Source organism: Argiope bruennichi, chromosome 6 (assembly GCF_947563725.1).
Source record: "Argiope bruennichi chromosome 6, qqArgBrue1.1, whole genome shotgun sequence".
NCBI lineage: Eukaryota > Metazoa > Arthropoda > Arachnida > Araneae > Araneidae > Argiope > Argiope bruennichi.
In genome coordinates, this window is record NC_079156.1 from 106,786,665 (window position 1) to 106,810,519 (window position 23,855).

The 23,855-nt window shown below is 30.2% G+C and overlaps 1 protein-coding gene across 2 annotated transcripts in view; it reads left to right on the forward strand.

Annotated features, from left to right (window-relative positions):
• Positions 1-10,004: 10,004 nt before the first annotated feature.
• LOC129972768 (protein naked cuticle homolog 1-like) overlaps positions 10,005-23,855 on the forward strand; it is a 41,209-nt gene continuing 27,358 nt past the window's right edge. The window contains exons 1-2 of one of the 2 annotated variants that reach the window (XM_056087018.1): positions 10,005-10,343; positions 10,601-10,696. In XM_056087018.1, coding sequence (XP_055942993.1) covers positions 10,251-10,343; positions 10,601-10,696 — 189 coding nt within the window. In that variant the 5' untranslated portion in view covers positions 10,005-10,250. The remainder of the gene's footprint in view (positions 10,344-10,600; positions 10,697-23,855) is intronic. The other variant, XM_056087019.1, reaches the window with a different exon arrangement.

Here is a 23,855-nt window from a genome sequence, read left to right on the forward strand (position 1 = left end):
GGACAGTCAGACTTCCTCTGAACGGTTTTTGCTCTACAAATTTGGTCTAAAGTTCTTCAGCTTAGCTCAAAATGTTTTTGAGTTATCTTTGTAACATATAAGGCTGATTTATAATTAGCCTCTTGAAATTTAAATGTTAAGAAAGAGTTCTTAATTAGAAAAATAAAAATCTATTATTGTGGTAAAGCATATGCGTAGGTTACAACCATGGCGAACATCGACAACCAAACAACTGTTGCCAACATTCGTTTTCACAAGTTAACATAAGCTAAACGATTACAATTCTTTCATCGATACACAAAGTGAACCTTACATTCGGCCCCGCTCAATATAAAATTTAGACAGACAGAAGAAATTTTAAATTGAAGCGTAAAAATAAAAGAAACAAAGTTTTTGATGAAATCATAGTTCAAGTCTCTGGGGAACACAGACTAGTTAATATCTTTTTGATGATGGCTCAGTGGCTCTCATTCTCTTCGTCTGTGCTGTTTTCCTCGATGGTTGGTGAATTTCGTTTAAAGTAAGGGCGGAGATGTTGTACGTGGACAACCTTGATAAATTTGTTCTGTTGTGTTGTAGACTTGATCTCGTAGCACACGGCCCCGACTGGACGTATAATCACAAATGGTCCTTTGAAAATAGGAGAAAGTTTGTGATCTCCTTTTTTCGGCCAGTCGTACAATACGAGATCTCCTGCCTTGAAGGAATGGGATCTGCGATGGAGATCAAATCGTTTCTTGTTCTCTAAATGTGTTTCATACACATTATTTGCTGCTTCGGCCCTGGCCAAAGTTAAAAGGTCTAGTTGGTCTTCACGTGGCGTGTCATCTATGAAGCTACCAAGGTGAAGTTCCCGTGGAAGGCGTGGCTCATATCCATGAAGTAAATAAAATGGCGATTTCTTAGTAGAATTTTGTTTTGTGGTGTTAATTGCGAGTAAGGCATTTGGAAGTAATTCGTCCCATTTATTCGGGTTTTTGTCAATCATTTTTTTCAAAGAGGACACAATGATGCCGTTGGCTCGTTCAACGATACTATTAGCTTGTGGTGAATAAGGTGGTGTCGTTGATTGTGTGATTCCATATTTTTGAAGAAACCGCTGAGTGTGACGTGCGGTAAATGCTGTTCCTCCATCTGATAAATACATATTTGGCGGTCCATATCTAAGTATTATATTATGATACAAAGCATCAGTCACTGTATGAGCGGCGAGAGATGCAGAAGGTGTTGCAATTACATAGCGTGTGGCGTGGTCAATTTGGACAAGCATATTTGTATTTCCATTTCTTGTTTCTGGCAAACAGATTATATGGTCAGCAGATACAATTTCCCAAGGTATAGATGGAATCGGCAATTGCTGCAAAAGACCATAGGCATTAGCAGTACGTCGGTTGACAATTTGGCATTTATGACAGCTTCGAACATATGCTTTACAGTCCTTGCGCATATTTGGCCACCAATAACGTAATTGCAAATTGTGAAGAGTTTTTTTTGCGTCCATATGTCCAACATCATCGTGACAAGCGATCAGAGTTTTCTCTCTCATTGACTTTGGAATCACTACTACAGATTTCGAATTATTATCTTTAACTCGCACAAGAGTGTTGTTATCGATATTGTAATTGCATATGATTGACATTGTCCTTTTGTTTGGATATTTTTCTCTGAGTAAGCGAAAAATATACTGACAAAAGTCATCTCTTTTCTGTTTCACACAAATGTCTGATTCATAACTTGCAGTAACTGTTAAACAAACAGGTGGTGTTGGGAAACGTGAAAGGTGATCAGCGATGACATTTTGCTTTCCGGGTCTGTGCTCAGTTGTGAAATCAAATTGAGCCAAATCCACTAAATATCGTGCAAATTTTCGATTAATAGCAGATTTTGCAACTACATAAGCGGTTGTATAGTTGTCTGTGATGAGTTGAAACTTGTGACCTAGGAGATAGAGTCGAAATTTTTCAGTTAGGGCCCAATGTACAGCAGTACATTCCAGTTCGTTACTGTGGTAGCGTGTTTCAGCATCTTTTAAGGTACGTGAAGCATATTCAATGACACGACGCTTTCCATTCTGTTCTTGAGATAAAACTGCTCCTAGTCCAGAATAAGATGCATCAGTTTCTACAAAGGTTGGTAATCCTTGTTTGAAATACGCAAGAATTGGAGCAGTAGTAATTGCAGTTTTTAAAGATTCAAATGTACGCTGTTGGTCATCTGTTAAAACTATGGGTGCATTGTTGGTCTTCTTTTCTAAACCTTTTAAAACGCTTGTTAAAGGTTTAGCAATAACAGCATAGTTACGAATATACTTACGAAACTGATTAGCAAATCCAAGGAAACTACGGACTTCATGAATTGATTTGAGAGTTAGATAACGTTCAATTGCTGCTATGCGTTCCGGATCAGGACGAACACCATCTTGAGAAATAATTAGACCAAAAAGAGTTATTTCTGATACTGCAAATTGCGTTTTTTCTCGTGTCAGCTTGAAGCCAGCTTTTTGAGTTGCTTCAAAGATTTTATATATCACTTTGAGATGATAATTGAAGTCATCATGAGAAGTTGATATATCATCAATGTATGTGTTGACATTGTGGTGTGCCAGATGATTGTAGGCTAATTTAATCGCTCTTGTCATTGTAGATGGGCCATTTGTGACACCAAAAGGCATTCGAAGAAATTCATAATGTCCGTCAGGAGTGACAAATCCAGTTTTGTAGGTGTCAATGTCTCTTATGGGAATGCAGTGAAATGCAGATTTTACATCCATTTTAGAATTGTAGCTCTTGCCTGCCATGCGTTGAATAACGTCTTCCATTTGGTCGATTGGATGCGGATCAATATTTGTGATAGGATTAATAGTGCGAGAGAAATCTACCACAACTCGCCTAGGAGTACTTTCATGAAAGGGCTGCTCCACAATGAAAGCTGGTGCTGCGTACGGTGAGTTGGAATGACGGCAAATTCCTTGTTTTAACCATTTTTCAATTTGCGTTTTTAGAAACTGGCGATCAGGCTCTGAAAGTCTATAAGGTCTACATCTAATAGGCTTTTCATGTCGCAATTCGATTTTGAATTCCACATATGGACATAGTCCAATGTTATCATCATTCGAATAAAAAACATCAGTAAATTTTCCAATTACTGCATCAAGTTGAGCTTGTTGAGTTGCAGAGAGTCCTGCGGATTTAGGGATAAGGTTTGTTTCGGATGAAATTATATTGGGTGTTGCTTCTGGCAAAGTAACATCATCTAATGATGGTAGTGAGGGTGGATGAAGAGAGACACAGTTGATGCTGGGTTTCGATGCATGAATACATTCGTACAAATGAAATGAAGTTGGAGTAGAAATACATAATGAGCCATTAGGGTCGTAAGTGCATCTAGCTTGAACTTGTTGTTGCCAATCGAATCCTAAAATAAGCTTAAATGGAAGTTGGGTGCACACTCCAATTTTAGGCATCATATATTCCAAATTACCAACAATTATGTTTAAAGAAATCCAACCTATTGGCTTTATTTCATGGTCAACAACTTGGAACTGTCCATCAGTCCACGGGTTAATAACAATATCATTTGGAACACAAGATTGTTGAATGATTGTGATATCTGCACATGGATCACAGAGGGCTTGAATTTCTGTATCATTGTTGATAATAACAGGTATTAAGGCAAGTCTGTTAGTTTCAGTTCTAATACAATTTATGGAATTATTATTTGCACTATTTGCGGTTGTAGATCTCCCAGATGTCGAGTTGCGATTGTTGTTGTTGTGCCGGGAATTTGAAGAGTTCAAACTTATAGTTTTGACTGCTGTGTTATTATCAGAACTAGTTGAACTGCTAGAAGATGGTATTTGGACATTAGTTTGACTGTTGGTATATTGATTTTGTCGTGACGTGTTTCTTGGTTGAGCTATGGTTGAACCACGTGGAGGAGGTGGTAAACTGCACATAAAAGATGCATGGCCTTTGTTTCCACATCTCCAACAAGTAATATCACGAACATCGTCAGTTACTGGATTGTATTTACGACGTTGTTCATCATGTGTATAAGAAGATCGAATTTGAGATTTCGGAGAATGTTTCTTATGCTCTTGTTTTGCACTGCGAATAGCATCAAGTGCAGTTGCCCTGTCAATTAATTCTTCAACAGTATTCGTATTTTGAGTAGCTAATGCAATTTGCCATTTTTCCTCGGTAATATCACCTATGATCATAGAAATACGGTCAGGTTGGGGAATGGTGAAGGGAGCTTTTTCCAAAAGAGCGTCTTTTGAATAAATATAATCTACTAAACTTTCATTATGCCTCAACTTTCGTTCACTTTGGTGAGCCAAAAATTCTTGCATTGTAATACGCCTTTTAAATCTTGAGGCGAGAGCATTTTTCCAAGTAATCCAATCATTAAAATTTTTTCCTGTTGTTAATTGCCAATTTTTTGCAGATCCTGAGAGACGAGAAATAGCATTAGTTAATTTTAATTCGTCGGACCAGTTAGCTAAAGTTGAAATTCTTTCAACTTCCTTTAACCATTCAAGTGCATTTTCAATTATATCACCTTTAAATATTTGAATTGAATTTGCAGTGTCATTTGTAGATGTGATTTGAATCACATTTGGATTTACTTGTCTTTCTAAAAATTGTTTTTGCGTTTCCATTAATGTAGAAAGAATAGCTGCGATATTCGGATCTATTTGAGAAGGCGGAGGCATAGGAAGTGGTGATTGTGTAGAAGAATTACTTAAAAGTTCTACTTGTTTTCGCAGAGATTCAATCTCTGTCAATAAATGTGCATTATCAGAAATTGCCTCCTCAACGTTATTAAGATTCTGCGCTCGAAGAACATTTAATTCTTCCAAAGTTCCTTCACTATTTCTTTTAGTATTATCCTCTACAATACGCAAAATTAGTTCATTCTTATTTCCAGTTAGCGAAAGATTTCTGAAACATAATTCTTTTTTCAGTTGAACTATCGTTAAAGTTTGTAGCGGTTGCGAGTCTAAAGAATTAAAAATGATGTCATCTTTTGTTGACATTTTTTTTTTTTATTTCTGTTCACTGTTCTTGACGAACGAAATAAATTAGCGAAGATTGCTTGGCGACGTTCTTGTTTAAAAAGCGAAGATTGCTTGGCGATGTTCTTGTTAATAAAGCGAAGATTGCTTGGCGATGTTCTTGTTTAAAAAGCAAGCAATAAATTTTGCAAACAGAATAATTTTTTTGAAGGTAATGCGAAATCAATATTCAACATTCGTTAGAATACTCGCACTGATTTGTACAAAGTTTTATCACAAGTAAAACGTAAGTATATAAAGTATCTCATAAACTTCACTTACTATGCGTGGGCGATTTTTGGAATACGTTCAGGCAGAAACAATCTTGGCGAGATTATCATTCCTTGGCGAGGATTCTGAAAGTTCCAAAGAAGGCTTAACGAGTGCGATGGTTTTTTTTATAAAATATTATTTGAAATTCCTTTTGCAAGTCCATTAGATTCCGGCTGCGCCATATAAGGCTGATTTATAATTAGCCTCTTGAAATTTAAATGTTAAGAAAGAGTTCTTAATTAGAAAAATAAAAATCTATTATTGTGGTAAAGCATATGCGTAGGTTACAACCATGGCGAACATCGACAACCAAACAACTGTTGCCAACATTCGTTTTCACAAGTTAACATAAGCTAAACGATTACAATTCTTTCATCGATACACAAAGTGAACCTTACAAACAGAAAGACAAAGATAACTCAAATCCAAATTTCCAAAAATGTATTTTTCCAAAATGGATTTTTGGCACTCAGGAAAGTCAACAAAATCTCTGAGTTCGAATTTTTTTGATTATTATTATACTTTTTCTACACTTTGTACACGAGAAGGTGATAACCTTTAAATTTATTACTGTTACATGAATTTGTATTAGTAAAATTACACTTATAATAAGTAAAATTGTTTATTAACATTTTAATTGAAATTCTTTTCATTTATACATCATTTTACATAAATTCCTTGACAGACATATAAGTGATTAATTTCTTATATTTGATACTAGTCATCTGTGGCAATCAGCTGGTTCGCCGGAAATATTGATTATATTTAGATTCAAATAAATTGATTAGATATAACTTCACATCTTTGATTCCTCCTAATTGTTAGACATTAAAACCTTGTTGTTTTAATTGTTGAGTTCTTTTATGAGTACATAAGTCTTTCTAATGGAGATGAATCCTATAACATTGCAGTGCTGTATTAAAAACGTAAAAATCCGGTTCATCAGTCTTCTAAATTTCGCGGTATGGTAAACACATTTTTTTTTAAATTCGTTCTCGTAAATTGAATAAATATTAAACAGTATCCTTCTTTTTTATCTTTTAATAATGGAAGAAAGTCACATGATTAAATATTTGATAGATTGAAATAGTTTGAAAGGTGTTGACTGAAAAACAGTTTGAATTTTAGGCAACAGTGTTATTTGTTGTTGGAAATTATTTAAATGTAATTTTAAAATAAGCAATTATTTATAAGAATTTGCCAATATTTTAAAAAGATTGTACGATTATTATTAAATTGATTAAGAAAATTTTTTTTAAAAAATTCTTTACATTTTAAAACAGAGTTTTTTTTTTTTTTTTTTTTTTTTTTGCTGTAATATTTTTTTAGAAGCTATTGTGAAAAAAAAAAAAACACCCACCAAAAAATTCGTTTAATTAAGTAATGGGAATTCTCATTAAAATTTCAAAAAAATTGCACCGAGGTGCACATTCCAGCCCCCTCCCCCAAGGTATATATCTTCCGAACGGGCTGGGGTAGAGAACGTCAACACATATTCATCTTTATTAGTAGTAGAGAAAATTTTCAATTCTACAATAGTGAGATCGTTTCAATGAGACACGATTGTTGAAACATATATGATTGCTGAAGATATATCTATCTGGGTTTGAACTATATATGAGAGATCTTTTTATTACGCGTGAAAACGTAGTTTGAACTTAATTGTAACAATAAAAAAAAATTCAAATCTCTAATCTTAGAATGATGATCTAGTCTGATTTGTCTGTCCTGTTTTCATCGGGCTTCATTGCATCAGCCATTGCATTCTATGCGCAATGATTTTGGCAACACACAATTTATGAAATAATTAGCCACATTTATCCCTTTCGAAGCGATACGATTGCTATTTTGGGACAGATCTTGTACTTCTCAATCACGGTCAGATGACGAGGGCGACGCCTGAACTGAACTCTCCTGTCTAAGCTTTACAAAACGCTAATGGGTGGATGTTGGTCCACGATCCCATTTTAATTTGCACCAGCTCCACATACATAATGGTTTTTTGGTGAAAATGCATGTAAAATCCTCTAGACTCGAAGTCGAGACCTTACCATTAGACGGCCTCGGCCGCAATTTACTAAAAAGAGTGTCTCTCCGTCTTATAACAATTCTTTATAGTACTAATTTCTTTTCTTTCTTATAACCGATTGTTGCATCTCATAATTTGTAAATAGAAGCCTACAAATTATACAAGGCTAGTCTACAAATATTGTGATGTTAATATTTAAAAAACCGCACGAAGGAAATATCCATTGATCAATTTAAGGCCCCCATTTAAGCCTCTACAGAGAGATTTTCAAAAACAATCTATACATGAAATTACCACTCAGATGTCTGGCATTTCCCTGATTCTTTGAAATAAGAAAAACTCGGTAGTAGATTATGTTCTTGCAATTAATAAAGGTATATTTATAACAAAACCTTTTTAGAAAGATTGTCAATAGAATGACAATTAATATATCCTTAATAGTTGAAGCACAATAATAATAGTTGAAGCACAATTGTACCAATTAAGGTACAATTGTGCTTCAACTATTTACTTTGAAAAAATTAATTTCGCCCTTGTTTGGAAAAACAGTTCAAGGGTATGAAAATACTAAATGTGCACGAAGTTCCGTGATGACGATCGATTTTGCAACATAATTTTTTTTTTGTCTTAATTCGAGTTACTTATATATTTGAATATTATCACGTAATCTCAGAATATTTCATCTCCACCATTTCGGGATAAAGTCACGCACTTTGAGCATTACTATGCTTACAGATAGCTAGCTCTGACAACAAAATTCTAGTCGTATTAGAATCTAGTCGTACATCATTTTTTTTTTCAAGAAAATATCCAAAATTTATCATAAACATAAAACGTCACTTTTTAAATACTTAATTCGGATAATATTCACAAATTGTCTGAAGGCAAATCTCTCAAAAATAAAAAAATAAATAATAAATAAATAAATATTTGATTTGAACTGTATTCGAATTTTGTTATTGTTCTTAAAAATTTTAATGGCTTTATTAACTGTAGTAGCATCTGCAGAAAATCTTCCACGAGATTAAATAATAATAAGTAAATACTTGAATAATAATAAATAAATAAATACTTTAAATACAGCATTAGTCAAGAACGATTTATTTTTGTAGACAGTTTATGTATTGGATCAGCTAAAAAACTAAATTCTTATGATATAATAAATTCTTTGCTATAACCCTACTCCAAAAAATGAAAAAAATAGCATGAAATTTATTCTAGTAAATCTATATCAAATAGTCTATTACAAGCAATAAACTTTATTGTTTAATTTATGAAGGATGTTTTCCGATTCATCATTCCACGAAAATGATTCAATTGCTTGGTATTTTTGCATGTACCTTAAATCTTTACAACTCCGAATCGGTTTAGACAAAACAAAAGAGCAGTAAAATGCTGCAGAATATTATTTTATTTTACGAAATTTGTTTTAAGGCTCCGCAAACTAATTTTGCATTAGGGCTTACTTTTACTCGAGCCTTCTGTTGGCATGGTGTGGAAGTTAAGACATGTCGGGAAAGGATATCGTCTCCGGTGCTGTATTTACTTCTGATTCTATTTCAGAATTTCGTCTTTAAATAGTTTTGATATAGTTTCAAGCAAGATTTTAATTTAAATAAATGTAACAAAACTACTCACGCATGCAGTGAAGAAATTTTACAAACGGGGATAAAAATTTAAAATAATACTAATGCAAAATAAAGTTCAAACATACTTGCAATAAGAGAATATTGAATTTTTAAAATTTTTTCTTGTGAGTCACTTTGAAAATAAGAGGATTTATTTACTTTACTAAATTATTTAAATAATATCATTAATTATTATCAATAATAAATATTTAAATAATATCGTAAATTATTTAATAATATAAATAATATAATCCTTTAAAAATTATTAGGTTAAATAAGACGAATGAGATCCATATGAAAGAAATAAATGAAGATCATCTAATCTTTTTAAAAACTCATATTTTGCTACCTTATATCATAGTTAAAATATTTTTTGTAACTGAAATTAAAATCCAGTTTTAATAATTGATAATTAATTCACATGGAAATTTTTTTAACGAAATAACAATGAGTAATTAGATTTTATAGGAAGTTCTCATAAAATGTCATGATATCTTAAACCCCCGAATCCCTAAAAATTTCATTCAACAATTGCAAGTACATATTTTCAAGATGTACTGAGAACTATATTTAAAAACATTTCTACGGAATCGGTGGCATATCCTTCAAAAAATTTGGAGTAAATTTCTGAAACCGTGGCCGAAGACGGACATTTCTATTAGACTTAGCTTATTTATAAGGAAAGAAAATAAAAACAAAATAAAAAATTATGAAATCTGAAAAAAATAAAATACCAAAAAAACTAATGATGCTGCATATATTTTTTTCTACAATAAACACTAAATTTAAAAATTAAAATACCTTGAAATAATTTTATAGCAATTTCCGCAAAACTTCTGAAACATAAAAAAAAAAAAGAATAGTGAAAAGAATAATTATTACTATTTTTTTTTTTTTTTTCCAAATCTTTTCTACTCAAAAAACGCGCCACTCCATTTGGCGAGGAAACGTTCATCGCCAAAACACGGCAACCCTGGTCGAAAACCTGGAGAGTTACCATCTCCGTAAACGAGCTGTTCTTGAAAAACTCAATCCCATTCATTCACCGCCCAGCGCACGGAGCGTGTATATCGAAGTCAGACGGCGACCAACACTTCAAGCTCTTTTGGATAACTGACACAAAACATCTTCCGCCTTTTGTTTTTATGCATCCGCAGAAGTGAGTCCTGTTGTTCAGTGACGGACGGTTCCTTTCGAACAAAATACGGCCTGGTGGGACCGACATCGCCTTTCCACGTCATGTGGGGGAGGCTTGGGTTACAAAATGTCGAGCATTCTGGGCAAAATACCTAAATTTACTCTGAAGTTACCGTCTGCCTTGGCTAAAGCGGGACGTACCATGTCCGAATGTCCACTGGTAAGTCCTTTGTTTTCTTTAGTTTCGATTTCGGTAACAATAACAAGGAACGTTCCTTGGATGAATTTATATCCAAGCACTTCTTGGGATTATTGATTGTCTTCTAGTCGTGTTGTGATCGACCCATCAATGGTGGAATTTATGGTGTCTTGTGTTCTTCATTTGTCAACAGAATTATGTTGTTCGAATTTAAAATGTTGTTGCCGAAATTTTTTTGCATGCACCCATTTTGATAATTTTCTTAATCAAATTTGTAGATTTGGATTGAAATGAAAGAACATAGGAAGAATATTTTGAACAAACTGAAAAAGTTTTTTCAATGTTCAAAATTAATTGATGAAGAAAATGAAAAGGTATGTAACCACATTCTAAATAAAAAGTTGGAAAATACGTTCTATATATATATATATTTAAAAATTCGCCTTAATCATTAATGATTTTTTTAAAAATCAGTTTTAAATTAACTTTCTCAGCGCAATTGTGTTATCGTTAGAGTGTTAATTTATGTTTTTACTGTCAAAAATATTTTCATTTTTGTTTGAACTTATACTTTTATGTAAACAAAACTGCTTTTCATGCATGCAATAGAGAATCGTTGCCATAGCAACAACCTGAAAGTAACTTGAAAGCTGTTTTTGTTTGTATTCCTACATTGATTTGAAAAGCAGATCAAAATTTTTACTATATTCCACCGATTGAAAACCATCATTTGTAAATATTTTCATAGTAATAAAACGAATATAAAAATTAGTATGAACTATTTTTAAAGTGATTAGTTTTTGTCTAAAAACTATCAACGAATCGTCGCATTCCGTAATGAGACTTTTTAAAAAAAATCTACATAAAATATAAGGATTTAAAAGATATTAAGTTATGTATATTGGAATCAAGATATATTTTATTTCGGAAAGAATTAATTGCACTTCTCGCATTAAACAATTTGTTGTACTTTTTAACACCAAAAGATTTCATTCAATTTGTTCTTTTTTTTTTTTAATACCAAAAGATTCAGTTCAATTTGTTGTTCTTTTTAACACCAAAAGATTAAATTAAAATTTAATCTTTTGGTGTTCGATTCTTCTCGATTAGAAGACTTTTCTAATTATTTTTACTAGTACAATTTTTTTTCAAAACTTTTGATATAAATATTAGACTTGTTATGTAAAATGGTATAATAATTTTTTTATTTCGGCAAGATTGATTGTCTAAAATGAATGAATATTTTGATCTCTGAGTTCCATTAACTTCAATTCTTATGTTGAATTTTTGTTATTTTTCCTTTTTTCGTGTGGTTTTGTAAAAATGAAACAGAGCATTAGTATTTTACAACTTAACATTCCGCTATACGTATTCGAATTATTCAGTGAAGGAGCATAAAAACAAAAAAGCGCATGTGATCTGAACAGACGCCATCTTGAGTGATATCTGAGTCGAATTCGTCTGAATGAACAATAATAATCGTCCAGTGTCGGTCGGCATTTTCACAAAGAGCGCAGAAATCTTTCATGGTTATCGCCCGAACCAAGCCGGTGCACATCAAAGGGAACGTGAATGGATGATAAACCGGCGTTATCTTTCTTTTTTTTTTTTCCTGCTTTTTTTTCCTCTCGTTATTTATTTATTCTTTTTTCGTTTCTCTTTTTTTTTCCTGAAGCGGTTTTTCAAGTTGAATGAATTCAGTTGCTGTGCTTTAGTGGGCAGTGTTTTTTTTTATGCGTTTTTTCGCTATAGGCTTATAAGGAAGTTTTTGATGCTGTGCTGTTATTATTTACTGCCAGGAGTGGAACGTAATGAACGTATTTTTTTATTCGTTTTCTTTTTGAATATAAATACAGTTTTCGTGTGATGCTAATAAGTTAATGAGTAAAATTCTGGCAGGGGGTGAACTTTTTTAGCATGAAACATTTCTAAGCAGGCATTCAAATTTATGTGTGTGTGGAGGGGAGGGAAGTACATTCCATTCCATTAATTAGGAATGATCTTTCCATAGTTTTTTAAATATTCTATAACCACCAGAAAATCCTTAGAAATAATCGGAAGATAATAAATAGATTGTCCGTGTTTTTTAACCATAAACATTTCTTTTCTTTTTTTTTTTTTTTTTTCCTACACAAGTTTACTTTACAAGAACTTACTTTGCTGTAAAATAAGGAAGTAAATATTAGAATAAGGTTTAACTGCTTATTTCGTGCCAACTCGTTCGACAGATTTCTCATAATAATAATGATAATAATAATTTTTATGGAATTGTTAAGGATGAGACCGTTCATTCCTATTGATAATTTTGAGCATTATCCTTTTTTCCGAAATTAAAAGTAAATTTTAAAGTGTTTTATTTTTTCTATATGCAGTTGTTTTATATTGTCGGCTTACTGTCAACAGGAAAAGAAGTTCGTTAGTCTGTTAATTTCAAACAATTTCACTCCACTTTTATATTTAGAATCTGGTTACAGAATTCAAATTATCCGGTTAAATTGAAACCAAGTCCAATACGGATAATCAAACATTAAAGAATTGATGGAATAAAAAGAAAGCATTTAAAAATTTTATTTATTTATTGATGTTTACATTTTTATATTTATTTACTATATTAAAAATGACTATTTGAACGTATCAATTTTACACATTGTTTTGATGTCTGTACTTAAGAAGATTTTGTTTGTTTGTGTATTTTTGTTTTATAACTCTCACATCTATCCCCATTGTTAAAATTCAGATAATTGTTTTGCTGTATTAACAATACAATAAGCTGTTAGTTACGTGTATGTATCTAAAATAATATTTATACATAGTGTCTGACTGTAAGCCGATGATATAACCAGTTTTTTTAAAGAGTTTTTAAAATATTAGAAAAAAGGAACATATGTAGCGATGATTTTTTAATATATTATTATTTCTTTGAATTATAAAATTTGTCTCTCGTACATTTGTGTTTCTCCCTTCCGTTCCATTATTAAATAAATAAATAAAAAAATCTTGGCCTTGAAAATTAACAGTGACATTTGGCCATAAATTCTTAGGTAAAAAAATAATGTAAGTACAAAAAATACCTTCATTGAAGTGGCAGTTTATAAAATTAAAATTTTTTTTTCATGTGTATGTATTTTTTAATTACAATTAGTCGGCATTTATCTGTTAACCACTTTGTTTATTTCTCCAAAATAATACACATGTAGTAAATTTCGACAAATTCTTATCATATGAATTTTAATTATTAAAATTGCTTATTTGTAATACAGTTAAAGAATGGGTTGAATCCGTTAATTTTGTTTTCATAATTTTTATTATTCTTATAGTAAAAGGTTTTATGTTTATAAAACATTTATTGGCAACTTATACTGCATATGAAATAAAGAACATTGGTTTTTTTAAAATGGTCCCAACAGTTGAAATAAATTAGAATAAATCATTCTGACGGATTCATACATTTTAATAATTAAAAATAAATAAAAAAAATATGGATAAATACTAAGCATTCCATTTAAAAATTTTACTAGAATTACGCTATTAATTGATTAATTTTGTGGTTTATGATTAATCAGCATTTTTTTTCCTGTTTGTTTTATATATTTTCTTTGATTAGGGAGGACACACAGTATTCTTATTTTAGGAATGTAATCGTGAATTCGGAAATTTCATAAATAGGTGCAATGTGTTGGAAAGTACTAAATTTAAGTACAGAAGTTCAGCATAAAAACTTACAATTAAAAATTAAAGGTGAATATAATAATTAATTAATTTTATCCATTAAACTAATTGATAAAAAAGTTTAGTGTTGTAAGGTAACTCATAAGTACTTAAATTCATTATTAAAAAGAGAGCTGTATTTTAATTTTGAAAAAGAATATTTGCTCCTAACTCCAACTAAAAAAATGTGAATAAAATGTTTGTTGTTATTATTTTAATAAAATGTTTACATTAGAACAAATACATTGTGCAACTGACATGAATCGAGGATTAGGAAAGCCGGCCTCGACCCTTTCATAGAATTTGCACTGCAGACGACAAACGAAAGCCGAAGATAACTGAAAAAGAAAACCCAACTTTTTTTGGATTCGTTCCAAAAAAAAAAAAAAGTGGGAATAAAGAAGTTCGTAGCGCCGAACACGTAATTATGTGTTCTTTCATTTGCACAGCTTCGTAAATAAAATAATTTTTCGTTCCATATTTATAATTAAACTAAGTAAATATGATGAGCAACACTTTGACACGCATTATTAATTGTGTTTGAGCACGAACAAATTGCTTTAAGCAAGAATATTAAAAAGAAAAGAAAACTTTTATTTCAAGATAATTAAACAACTTTTTTGTTAACGAAGTCTGTTTCAAGTTTTGTATTACGTTTTAATGTATTTTTTAAAGCATTATTTTGTAAATTATTCCTTATTTTTCATAATTTTTAAAATTAACATATTATTGTTGAATGATATTCGATTTTCTCCGTATTGTTATAATAAAATGTATTCTTATTATCATAACAATTCTGGAAAATCATTTAAAGACTTTTTGTTTTTTGTTTGTTTATTTATTTATGTATTCTCGTCAGATTAGTGTAATGATTAGCACACGTTTTTGTCAAATTAGTGTTAGCTATTTTGCCATCTTTTCAGTCAATTTTCTTGCAATTTGCGCAGTTTTAATTTATGTATCATTATTAAATTATAAAATTCTGTGAAAACACGTAATTTAACTTAATTGTTTGACATCTTTATACATTTTTTCCGTGTTTTTTTTTTAAATTTTACTGAGACATTTAAAAAATTTTGTTTAGTGCTTAAAAATTAATTTTATTGTAATACGATCTTAAAGTTTATAGAGCAAACAAAATTAAAATATTCTTAAAATAACTCCTGTGCAATAACTTGACAATAGTGTGATAAATGTCACTTTTGTTATTATGTCATATTTAATAAAAATTTTTGGTTTACGAAAAAAAAAATGTGCGAATTCGTTAAAACTTATTAATCACTCTAGCGTCTACATTGTCGTTAGTAAATTTTTTATCGTTTACCCTTTGGTAACTGATACTTTGAATTTCACAGTTCTGTATTATTTCGAAACCGATCGTTACCTGTTGCATTATAGAAAAGGGGAAAGGGGAGAAAGAGGGGAGGGGGAGAGCGAAAAAAAGGTCGGAACCTTGATGAGTCATAAAACCATCGATGCATCCAAGCATACGTATACTTTGAAGCAACTACTTATTTACGATGATCTTTATTCGTCGCCGAAACAGGAAACGATGTTCCACTCTCTGACATTTTTTAGACCATTTTCAAGAATTTGGAAGGATTTAATTTCTCACTTTTAAAGCGGTTGGAATATTATAAAAAAGGAGATATGCTGAACAGTTAAAAAAAGAAAAATGTCGCCAAGGACGAAAAGCTTTTTAAAAGAAGAGCTATAAATATAGACTCGGGGAATTCGGTTCTTCTGTTGTTTCGCGAAAGGTCGACGTTATGTATGTTCCTCAACAGGATTTGAACTCAAGAAATCTGAATTGAGATGACATGATCGTTATTTATTTACTGTTATGAAATCACGTTGCTTAAGCTTATTTTTTGAATCAGTGTTATATATAAGACATAATGGAACGTTTGATTATATTTTATTACATCATATCAATAATGCCGGAATCGCTCACTAATTTTATTTTGATCTTAATTAATTTTTTACTTCAAAACTATGTATATAAATTTATTTTCTGAGGTTTTTTTTCCCCCCGTACTAACACACTTTTGTTTGCGAATATATCGCCTTATGCATTTTCCTCTTATAAGAGATACATTTATATGAGTTCTGTTTGTCTTGTTACTAACAGATTTTGTTATTTTACTCTGATATCGATTATTGTAAACTTATCGATTTATTTTACAATAATCGATATCAGATAATTTTTTAAAAGAAAAAAATGCATTTTTTAAAAATAATTAGTGAAGAATTTCTTTTATCGAAAAGGATGTTTATTTTAACAAAAAGAAAGCCAATATAGTCTGCAGAATATTTCATTGGATTCTTTCTTTCGTTTTTTTTTTATTGTTATTCAATTTTAATCATGTTCTTGCTTTATTGTAAATTTTTGTACAAAAATCCCAACCTTTTAAATAAAAATGTGTCAGCGATTGAAAAGCGTAAATTTTATTATTTTGTTAATTTTAAAGCATTTTGAATCTTCAAAAGTAGGATGATATTCCATAGCAATAGCCATTTGCATTTTTATGAATGCTGACATCAATGTGAGTATAATGAAATTCCTTAAGATGCGAACACAGTGAGATTAAAAGAATATGCATTACTGCATTACGACTGCACATATTTGACAGCTTATTTTAAATCATATTTATCTTTTCTTTCAGTTTTAAGCGAATGTTTGAAATTTCCTTTGATATTGCATATTTAAAAACTAGAAATAAATCAATGCTTCATAAAATAATGTTGCAGGCAGAGAGAGAGAGAAGGGGAAAAGCGGGAGGGGGGGGAGAAAAAAGGAGAAAAAAAAGTTCATCTAACACTGCAGGGTAGATCATACGCTCACAAATGGGAAAAAACAACCTTACGTGGAACAGGTTTTCGCCCGATCAACTCTTGAGAAAAATAGTGAATAATAACAATAAAAAAAAAAGGTAAGAAACGATAGTAATAAGCGCAGAACGAAAAAAAGAAAGTGCAATAATAGTAGTAAAAAAGAAAAGAAAAAGTATAGTGAAGCGCGTAGGGAACATGCTAGGCGGCAAGCCTTGATCTCCGTGCTTTGTAATTAGTTGCAATACCGACGTCTTTCATGTGGAAAGAATAAAATAATAAAAATAAAAACGCAAACGATTGCGAACTCCACTAGTGGGCGCCACAGGTTAAACTTTAATTTCGGACCCAGGACGTTTAATATATTCTCCAGTCTCTAATTCTCGCCGGCTATCCTTCTAATTTTCCTCCGTTTTCCTTCTTTATTATTGGAGTAGGGGGAATGAAAATTGAAGGATATAAGAACTTTGTTATTCGATTCTTTCTGTCCTTTTTAAAAATTTTATTTTGGTATGGCAAGATATGCTTTGATTACAAAAGAAAAAAAAAATGGATGAAAACAAAAATAGACGATTGAAATGGGATTCGTAAAATTAAAATAAATCCAAACTTAAACGGAATAACAACTTTTTAAAAATATTTTTCTGATCTATTTTTGCCATTCTTGTTTCAGTTGGTAAATGAAAAAGTAAAATACTATCATATATATATATATATATATATATGATTCTGAGACTATCTTTTCAGTGACTATTGTCATTTAACCTCTTAGTTTTTATATTTCGTAGCCATTAGGGGAAAAAAAAAAAACTTTTTAAGAACTTATCTAAATATTAATCGCTCTTTATGTTCTGTAGTAAATAAAAGAAATTTTACAGTTCGAACCCGCTGCTTTTAAAGATTGTAAGTAAACAACTAGTAATTGCGGTATTTGTTTACATTTGAGTAACAACTGATTCATTTGGCTTTACTCGGGTTAAATATATTTTCATGCCTGTATTTTAACGGAACTGATTCTAATTCAACAGAATACCACTTTTTAATAAATTCGTGTTTGTAAAAAATATATTCATATTTTGAAGAAATGAGTCTATTAAATGAAAATATTATTCATATTTTTAATGCAACAAACTTTTTATGGAAATATTATGGCGTATTGAATTCACTTATTATTTGAATTTTGATTTCAAATAATAAGTGAATTACTATCAAAAATTATCATTTTTACTTGCACCAAACGATTTTTTAAAATGCCGCCGAAAGCTGATTTTGTCATAAATAATAAATAAATTTGGAAGAATGGAACGAAATTTAATCAAACGTTGGGAGTGTTATTTAAGATTTAAATAGATAAAACAATTTAAATTGTTATATCTTCATTAAAATAGATAATTAAATAAATAATTTTTAATTAAGAAACTTAATTCTCACGAAACCTGCATTTAAACGTTCCATATACTTCATTCCATTACTGTAGCGTACAGATTGTTTATAACTATGAATTTTACTTTCAAGGCATATTTAATTTACTAATTCTATTTATTTGTAGAATTCTCAATTTCAATCGATATTTGCATAATTTTTTAATATTTTGGTTTAATTATTACTTTTCAAATATTTCTTCGACTGTCTGTTGATGTTGGAAGATTACTATTCAAGATTTTAATTATCTTACGCCGTTTCTGGACTGAATAACTGAAATGAAATTTGAAGAAATCGCTTGTTTTTCAAAACTTTTTTTTTCTCCTGTAGAAAAAAAAAAAAAAAAACCCAATGTATTTCTTATGCACTTTTACAATTCTTTCATCATTACAGTAACATAAATCTTTGTTCTTCTTTAAATATACTCTTTCTGAAAATATGTATGGAATTCAAACTTTGTGATGCGTTCTAAACTATATATGTGAAAATAAGCGGTATTTTCAGATGTATTTGTCTATGTTCAGAGTACTTAATCGACAATGGCTATTCTTTATTTTGGGGTTTTTACATGGAGTTAATATAAAGAGAATTTCAATATTTTGTTATTTTTAATATAATTTTGTTACATATTTTTGATATAATGTTGGTAGAAAAAATCGTTCAAAACACGTGCTCCATAGCTGACGCTAGATTTGAAGTTAATATATATTTGTAATTGTTTCTTGGATTGTAAGGGCTAACTAAAGAAATTTTTTCAAAATTATCAATTAAAAATCTATTTAAATGTTAACGAAAAATTATTTAAAGTAGAGAAAAAGAAATATTTTAAAGTATACTTTTAGTATTTTAATTACTACATTTCTAAACATGTGTTACGTTGAATTTATATACTTTTTTTTTCTAAGTCACTGCTATATATCTAAAGATAGATTAATCAAGTATAAAACATTATCATACTATGATGTTTGGGGCAAAGGTTTAAACTTTCGTGTTTTTTTTTTTTGTACAATTTATTTCGGTAAGTGATCAAAGTACTCTCAAAGCTCATTTAATTATTTTTTTTTTTTAGCCATTAGGCTTTAAATACAGCATTTAGTTCATAATTAACGGGAAAAAATACATTCAAAAATGTCTATTTCATTCTTTTAGACGAAAGTGATACATGAATTATTCTAATTTCGTCTATATTCAATCAGTGACAATTACGTTGAATGCAGTGAGAGATTAGATCACAGCTGTTTGACAAAATACTATATTTATAAATTTTTATGAAAATTCATTTCATTTTAAATAAACTGATTTTATATAGAGCATCTATTGCTATTATTTAAAACTAAATGCTGTTCAAATATGGGTAATTTTTAGAAATGTATTGGAATTAAGTGTAGGACTAATAAATAAGGCGTAAACACAGATCAAAGTTAAGAGGAAAAGTTTCTTTCCTTGTAATTTTATTTATTTATTTATTTTGATCTTTAACACATATTAAATATGTCTTTTGATATGGTATTAAACTTTTAATTTACATGAACAGAATATAAAATTAAAGTGGAAGCATAGATCAAGTTAAGAGAAAAATTTATCTATTTATTTGTTTTGACCTTTAACACTTATTAAAATATATCTTACGATGTAGTATTAAGCTTTTAATTTATATGACCAGAATTTAAAATTAATGCGTAAGCACTTAGATTAATCTATATTATTTAAAAGATAAGCAATGAACATTATTTTTATTGTAACTTAAAAATTATTGTAAAAAAGTGCTGTTCTTATTTTAAAAGTCAGAGTGAATAGTTATTGCTATCTTGAAACTTAATTCCTCTTTATTTTCATGTGATCTCTTTAAGTTCATTCTTAATTTGTCTTTTATCAGTTTGATCAAATGTGTTTTCCATCGTCGCCTCTCTGTATCGGACCACCCCCAACAACCTTCCACAACAATAAACAATCAAACTTGTTACTTAGTTCCTATTTCAAAACTCCATCACTCTACGGCTCAAATCGGTTCCAAATTGCCAACCACACACACAAAGAAGAAAAGTAAGGGGAAAAAAACAAAACAGGAACCGAGTCACACACACATATGTACTCGAAAAGAAGACAAAGTTTGAAGCTTCGCAAAGAAAGAAGGAAGGGGAGGGGAGGGATGAAGCACAAGTGCCGTGCTGGAAAAAAATATCCTCCCAACAACAACACCAAAAAAATACACCAATTCCTAGAAATGAAAACGTACTGGGACACTTTCAGTTCTGGCGAGAGAGCTAATTTCGGGCAGTGTTGTAGCATACCGTGAGGCATTCTAGGGTGGGTAGGGCTCCCTTTCCTCCCTCCGCCGTGCAAGGGGGGTGGGGCAGAAGTGGGTACAGGACTCCCCCTTGCGTGCCCCTGCACCTAATGATGTCTAGGGTCAGACAAGCGGAAAGTTCTGAAGGCGCCGGCTTCCAAGTCGGGGCTTTCTTTCCTTTCCTTGTCTTGTTGGATATCTGTGCTGAGTAGTTATTATGAGGTGAGCCTTGTAATACGATTGCAGCTGTTTTTTTTTTTTTTTTTTTTTTGAGAAAAAACTTTTGGTTGAAAAGAAAAATTTGCCATAGATTCGCTTTGTAGAAACCATTTTTCTGTACTGCGCGATTAAGCAAGATCATTTGTGATATTATGATAAACAGAACTTCCAACTAAGGACACTATTTCAGAAGTAGCACAAGTTGGCAGCACAAGCTGGAACTCCGTCATGGATCTTTATACCCAATTAAATACTCCTGAATATAATCCCAACACATTAAAAATGCAGCATATATTTGAATGCCAGTAATTGTTATTGTATACAATAAAACCATATTCCATATGTGTTGCTTCATTCTATGGAGCTATATCTGTAGTCATGATAGAATTGATCATGATGGAACTAAATCTGTAGTCATGATGAAATTAAATCTGTAGTAATGATAGAATTGATCATGATGGAACTAAATCTGTAGTCATGATAGAATTTATCATGATGGAACTAAATCTGTAATCATGATGGAACTAAATCTGTAGTCATGATAGAATTTATCATGATGGAACTAAATCTGTAGTCATGATAGAATTGATCATGATGGAACTAAATCTGTAATCATGATGAAATAATTAAATCTGTAGTCATGATAGAATTTATCATGATGGAACTAAATCTGTAGTCATGATGAAATAATTAAATCTGTAGTCATGATAGAACCTATCATGACGTCATGCATTGCTGAGATGGCCACTTGCAATTTTCCATGCTCTTCCAGCTTGAATTATCATTGACAGTAAATGTGAAGCGTACTTGATGCAGGGACAAAGTCAATAACAAGGGCATCTGGTCTTTTACCATCGACACTTATAATAGCATAAGTACACAAAATGCAAGCGAATAATTTGAAAGGAATCATAATAATAAGCTGGCATTTATAAAAATCTAAAAAGATAATTTTTCCTAAGTTCATTTCAAGAATTAAATGTAATGAAATATTATTTTTATTATGAACTATTTTCTACTAGTAGAAAAAAAATAGGCCCAAACATCTTATTGGAAACTAGGAAAATTCCGCCGTGTGTTTTTTTCCGAGCTAAGACAGAGTCAAAATCAGAGATGCCTGATAATTTAAATAAAATACCCGATTAAAATATTTGAATTCTTTCAAGATTCCACATTATTGTGAAATTACATTGTTCGCACTAATAGAAAAAATTTTCCTATCTTTAGGATTCAGTTCTCTTATTTTGGTTTAAGGACACTTAGCTAAGGATATGCTTCAAATTTGCTTTTTTGAATTGATCTTTCATAATCGAAGCAATTATTACAAATGATATTTTCAAAAATTGGTGCAATAAGGCAAGTCAATAGAAAAATATAATGCTAAATAACTTAATAAGTTACATTTCGACAATTCTCAAAGAAAGCAAACCACTCCAGCCATTATTTGTAAAGTTTGTTGAAAATATACTATAGTGGAAAATAATGCTTAGTTTATCTGTATTTTTTAAAACTTCCGTGTGTTCTATAAAAAATGGCTTAGTTTGAAAATGTGGGAATAGACGGTTCGTTGTATTATTATTAACTGCTGGCCTGTCTGTTAGCAAACTTGGCGACTTCCATCCAACCCAGCCATTTTTCATGTGCCTTGATATCCGCGAATAGACCTTAATTTTACAGTCATGAAGAATTATCATCTTTATGTCGAGAGTGAGAAGTGACATTTTCGTGTTATGTCATTGTATATCCTCTTTTTTGTTCCGAAAGATTTATAATATGAATTTTAATAACTTAAAGAAATTGGACCGTGTACATCTGAGATAAAAAGAATTTCTATAAAAGAATCATTTCTATTTATTGAAATAACAAAAGAATATTACGTTTTGATATTCTTAAACATGATGTATTCTTAAGGAACGTATTCTTAAACGATGATAAAAATATTTTAGTCATTTCACTGGAATGTATAAAGAAAAACTAATCAATAAGATTTTTTTTAAGTGACAATCATTCGTTTTCGAAAGCATTTTTTATTTTGTTTCGATGTTAATTGTTTAATATCAGGTTTTAAAAAAAGCTGTTGATTCAAATCAAACATTACGATTATTTAAAAAAAAAAATTGAAATACAAATAGTTGATTAGTGCGAAATCATTGATATTATAAATATTTAGCTATTCCTTGATAAACCGCGGTCCCTCGAATACAATGACATTATGACTGAGGTGAATGTTTATCACATTTTAATTAAGGGATGTGAATATGTTCGGAATAAATTTTTTGAAAAAGGTTTGAAAATAGTTATGTTATTGAATATTTGCATAAAAAAGATTGGAAAAATATCTATGAAATTAAAATATACCATTAAATGGTTAAAAGATTTTCTTTAATGGAAAAAGGGGTTAAAAAAACTAAAATGAGGTATAAAGCAAAAGTTTTCTAGTTTACAGGTTTATCAAATGATTTGTTTAAAATTGTCCTGATAGCTTAAGAAATATATTGTCTTAATTCCTGAACTAAAATATAAGTTTTATTTCTATCCATTCTTTAAATATTGTTGGAATTCGACATAAATAAGAACTTTTCAATTTTTTTCACATTGTGAAGCATTAAAATAACTATGAAATATTTCTAAATGAATAGATACTTATTCTGTAGTTCAGGAACTGCAGAACATATTGAGAAATTATTATACCAAATTTGAACAAAAAAATATGCATTAGATTTTAATTTATAAGGTTTTTCGTTAGAAAATTCTACAAAATTTAGAGCTTTGGAAAATAGCATTAAAAAGTATGTAAATGTAAATATAAAAATCAAATCTTCCCCAAAAAATAGACTTGGAAGCAAAATTCTTACATTTGCATATAAAAAAAAACCTGTTCAAATATTAAGAATATTAAACAAAAAAAAAATCCTAATTTCGTAAAAAAAAACAAAAAAACCCGATTTTTTTAACGTAGTCACTACCATAATGATATTAGTTTTATATATATATATATATATATATATATATATATATATATATATATATATATATATATATATAATAGAAACAAATTTGGACGA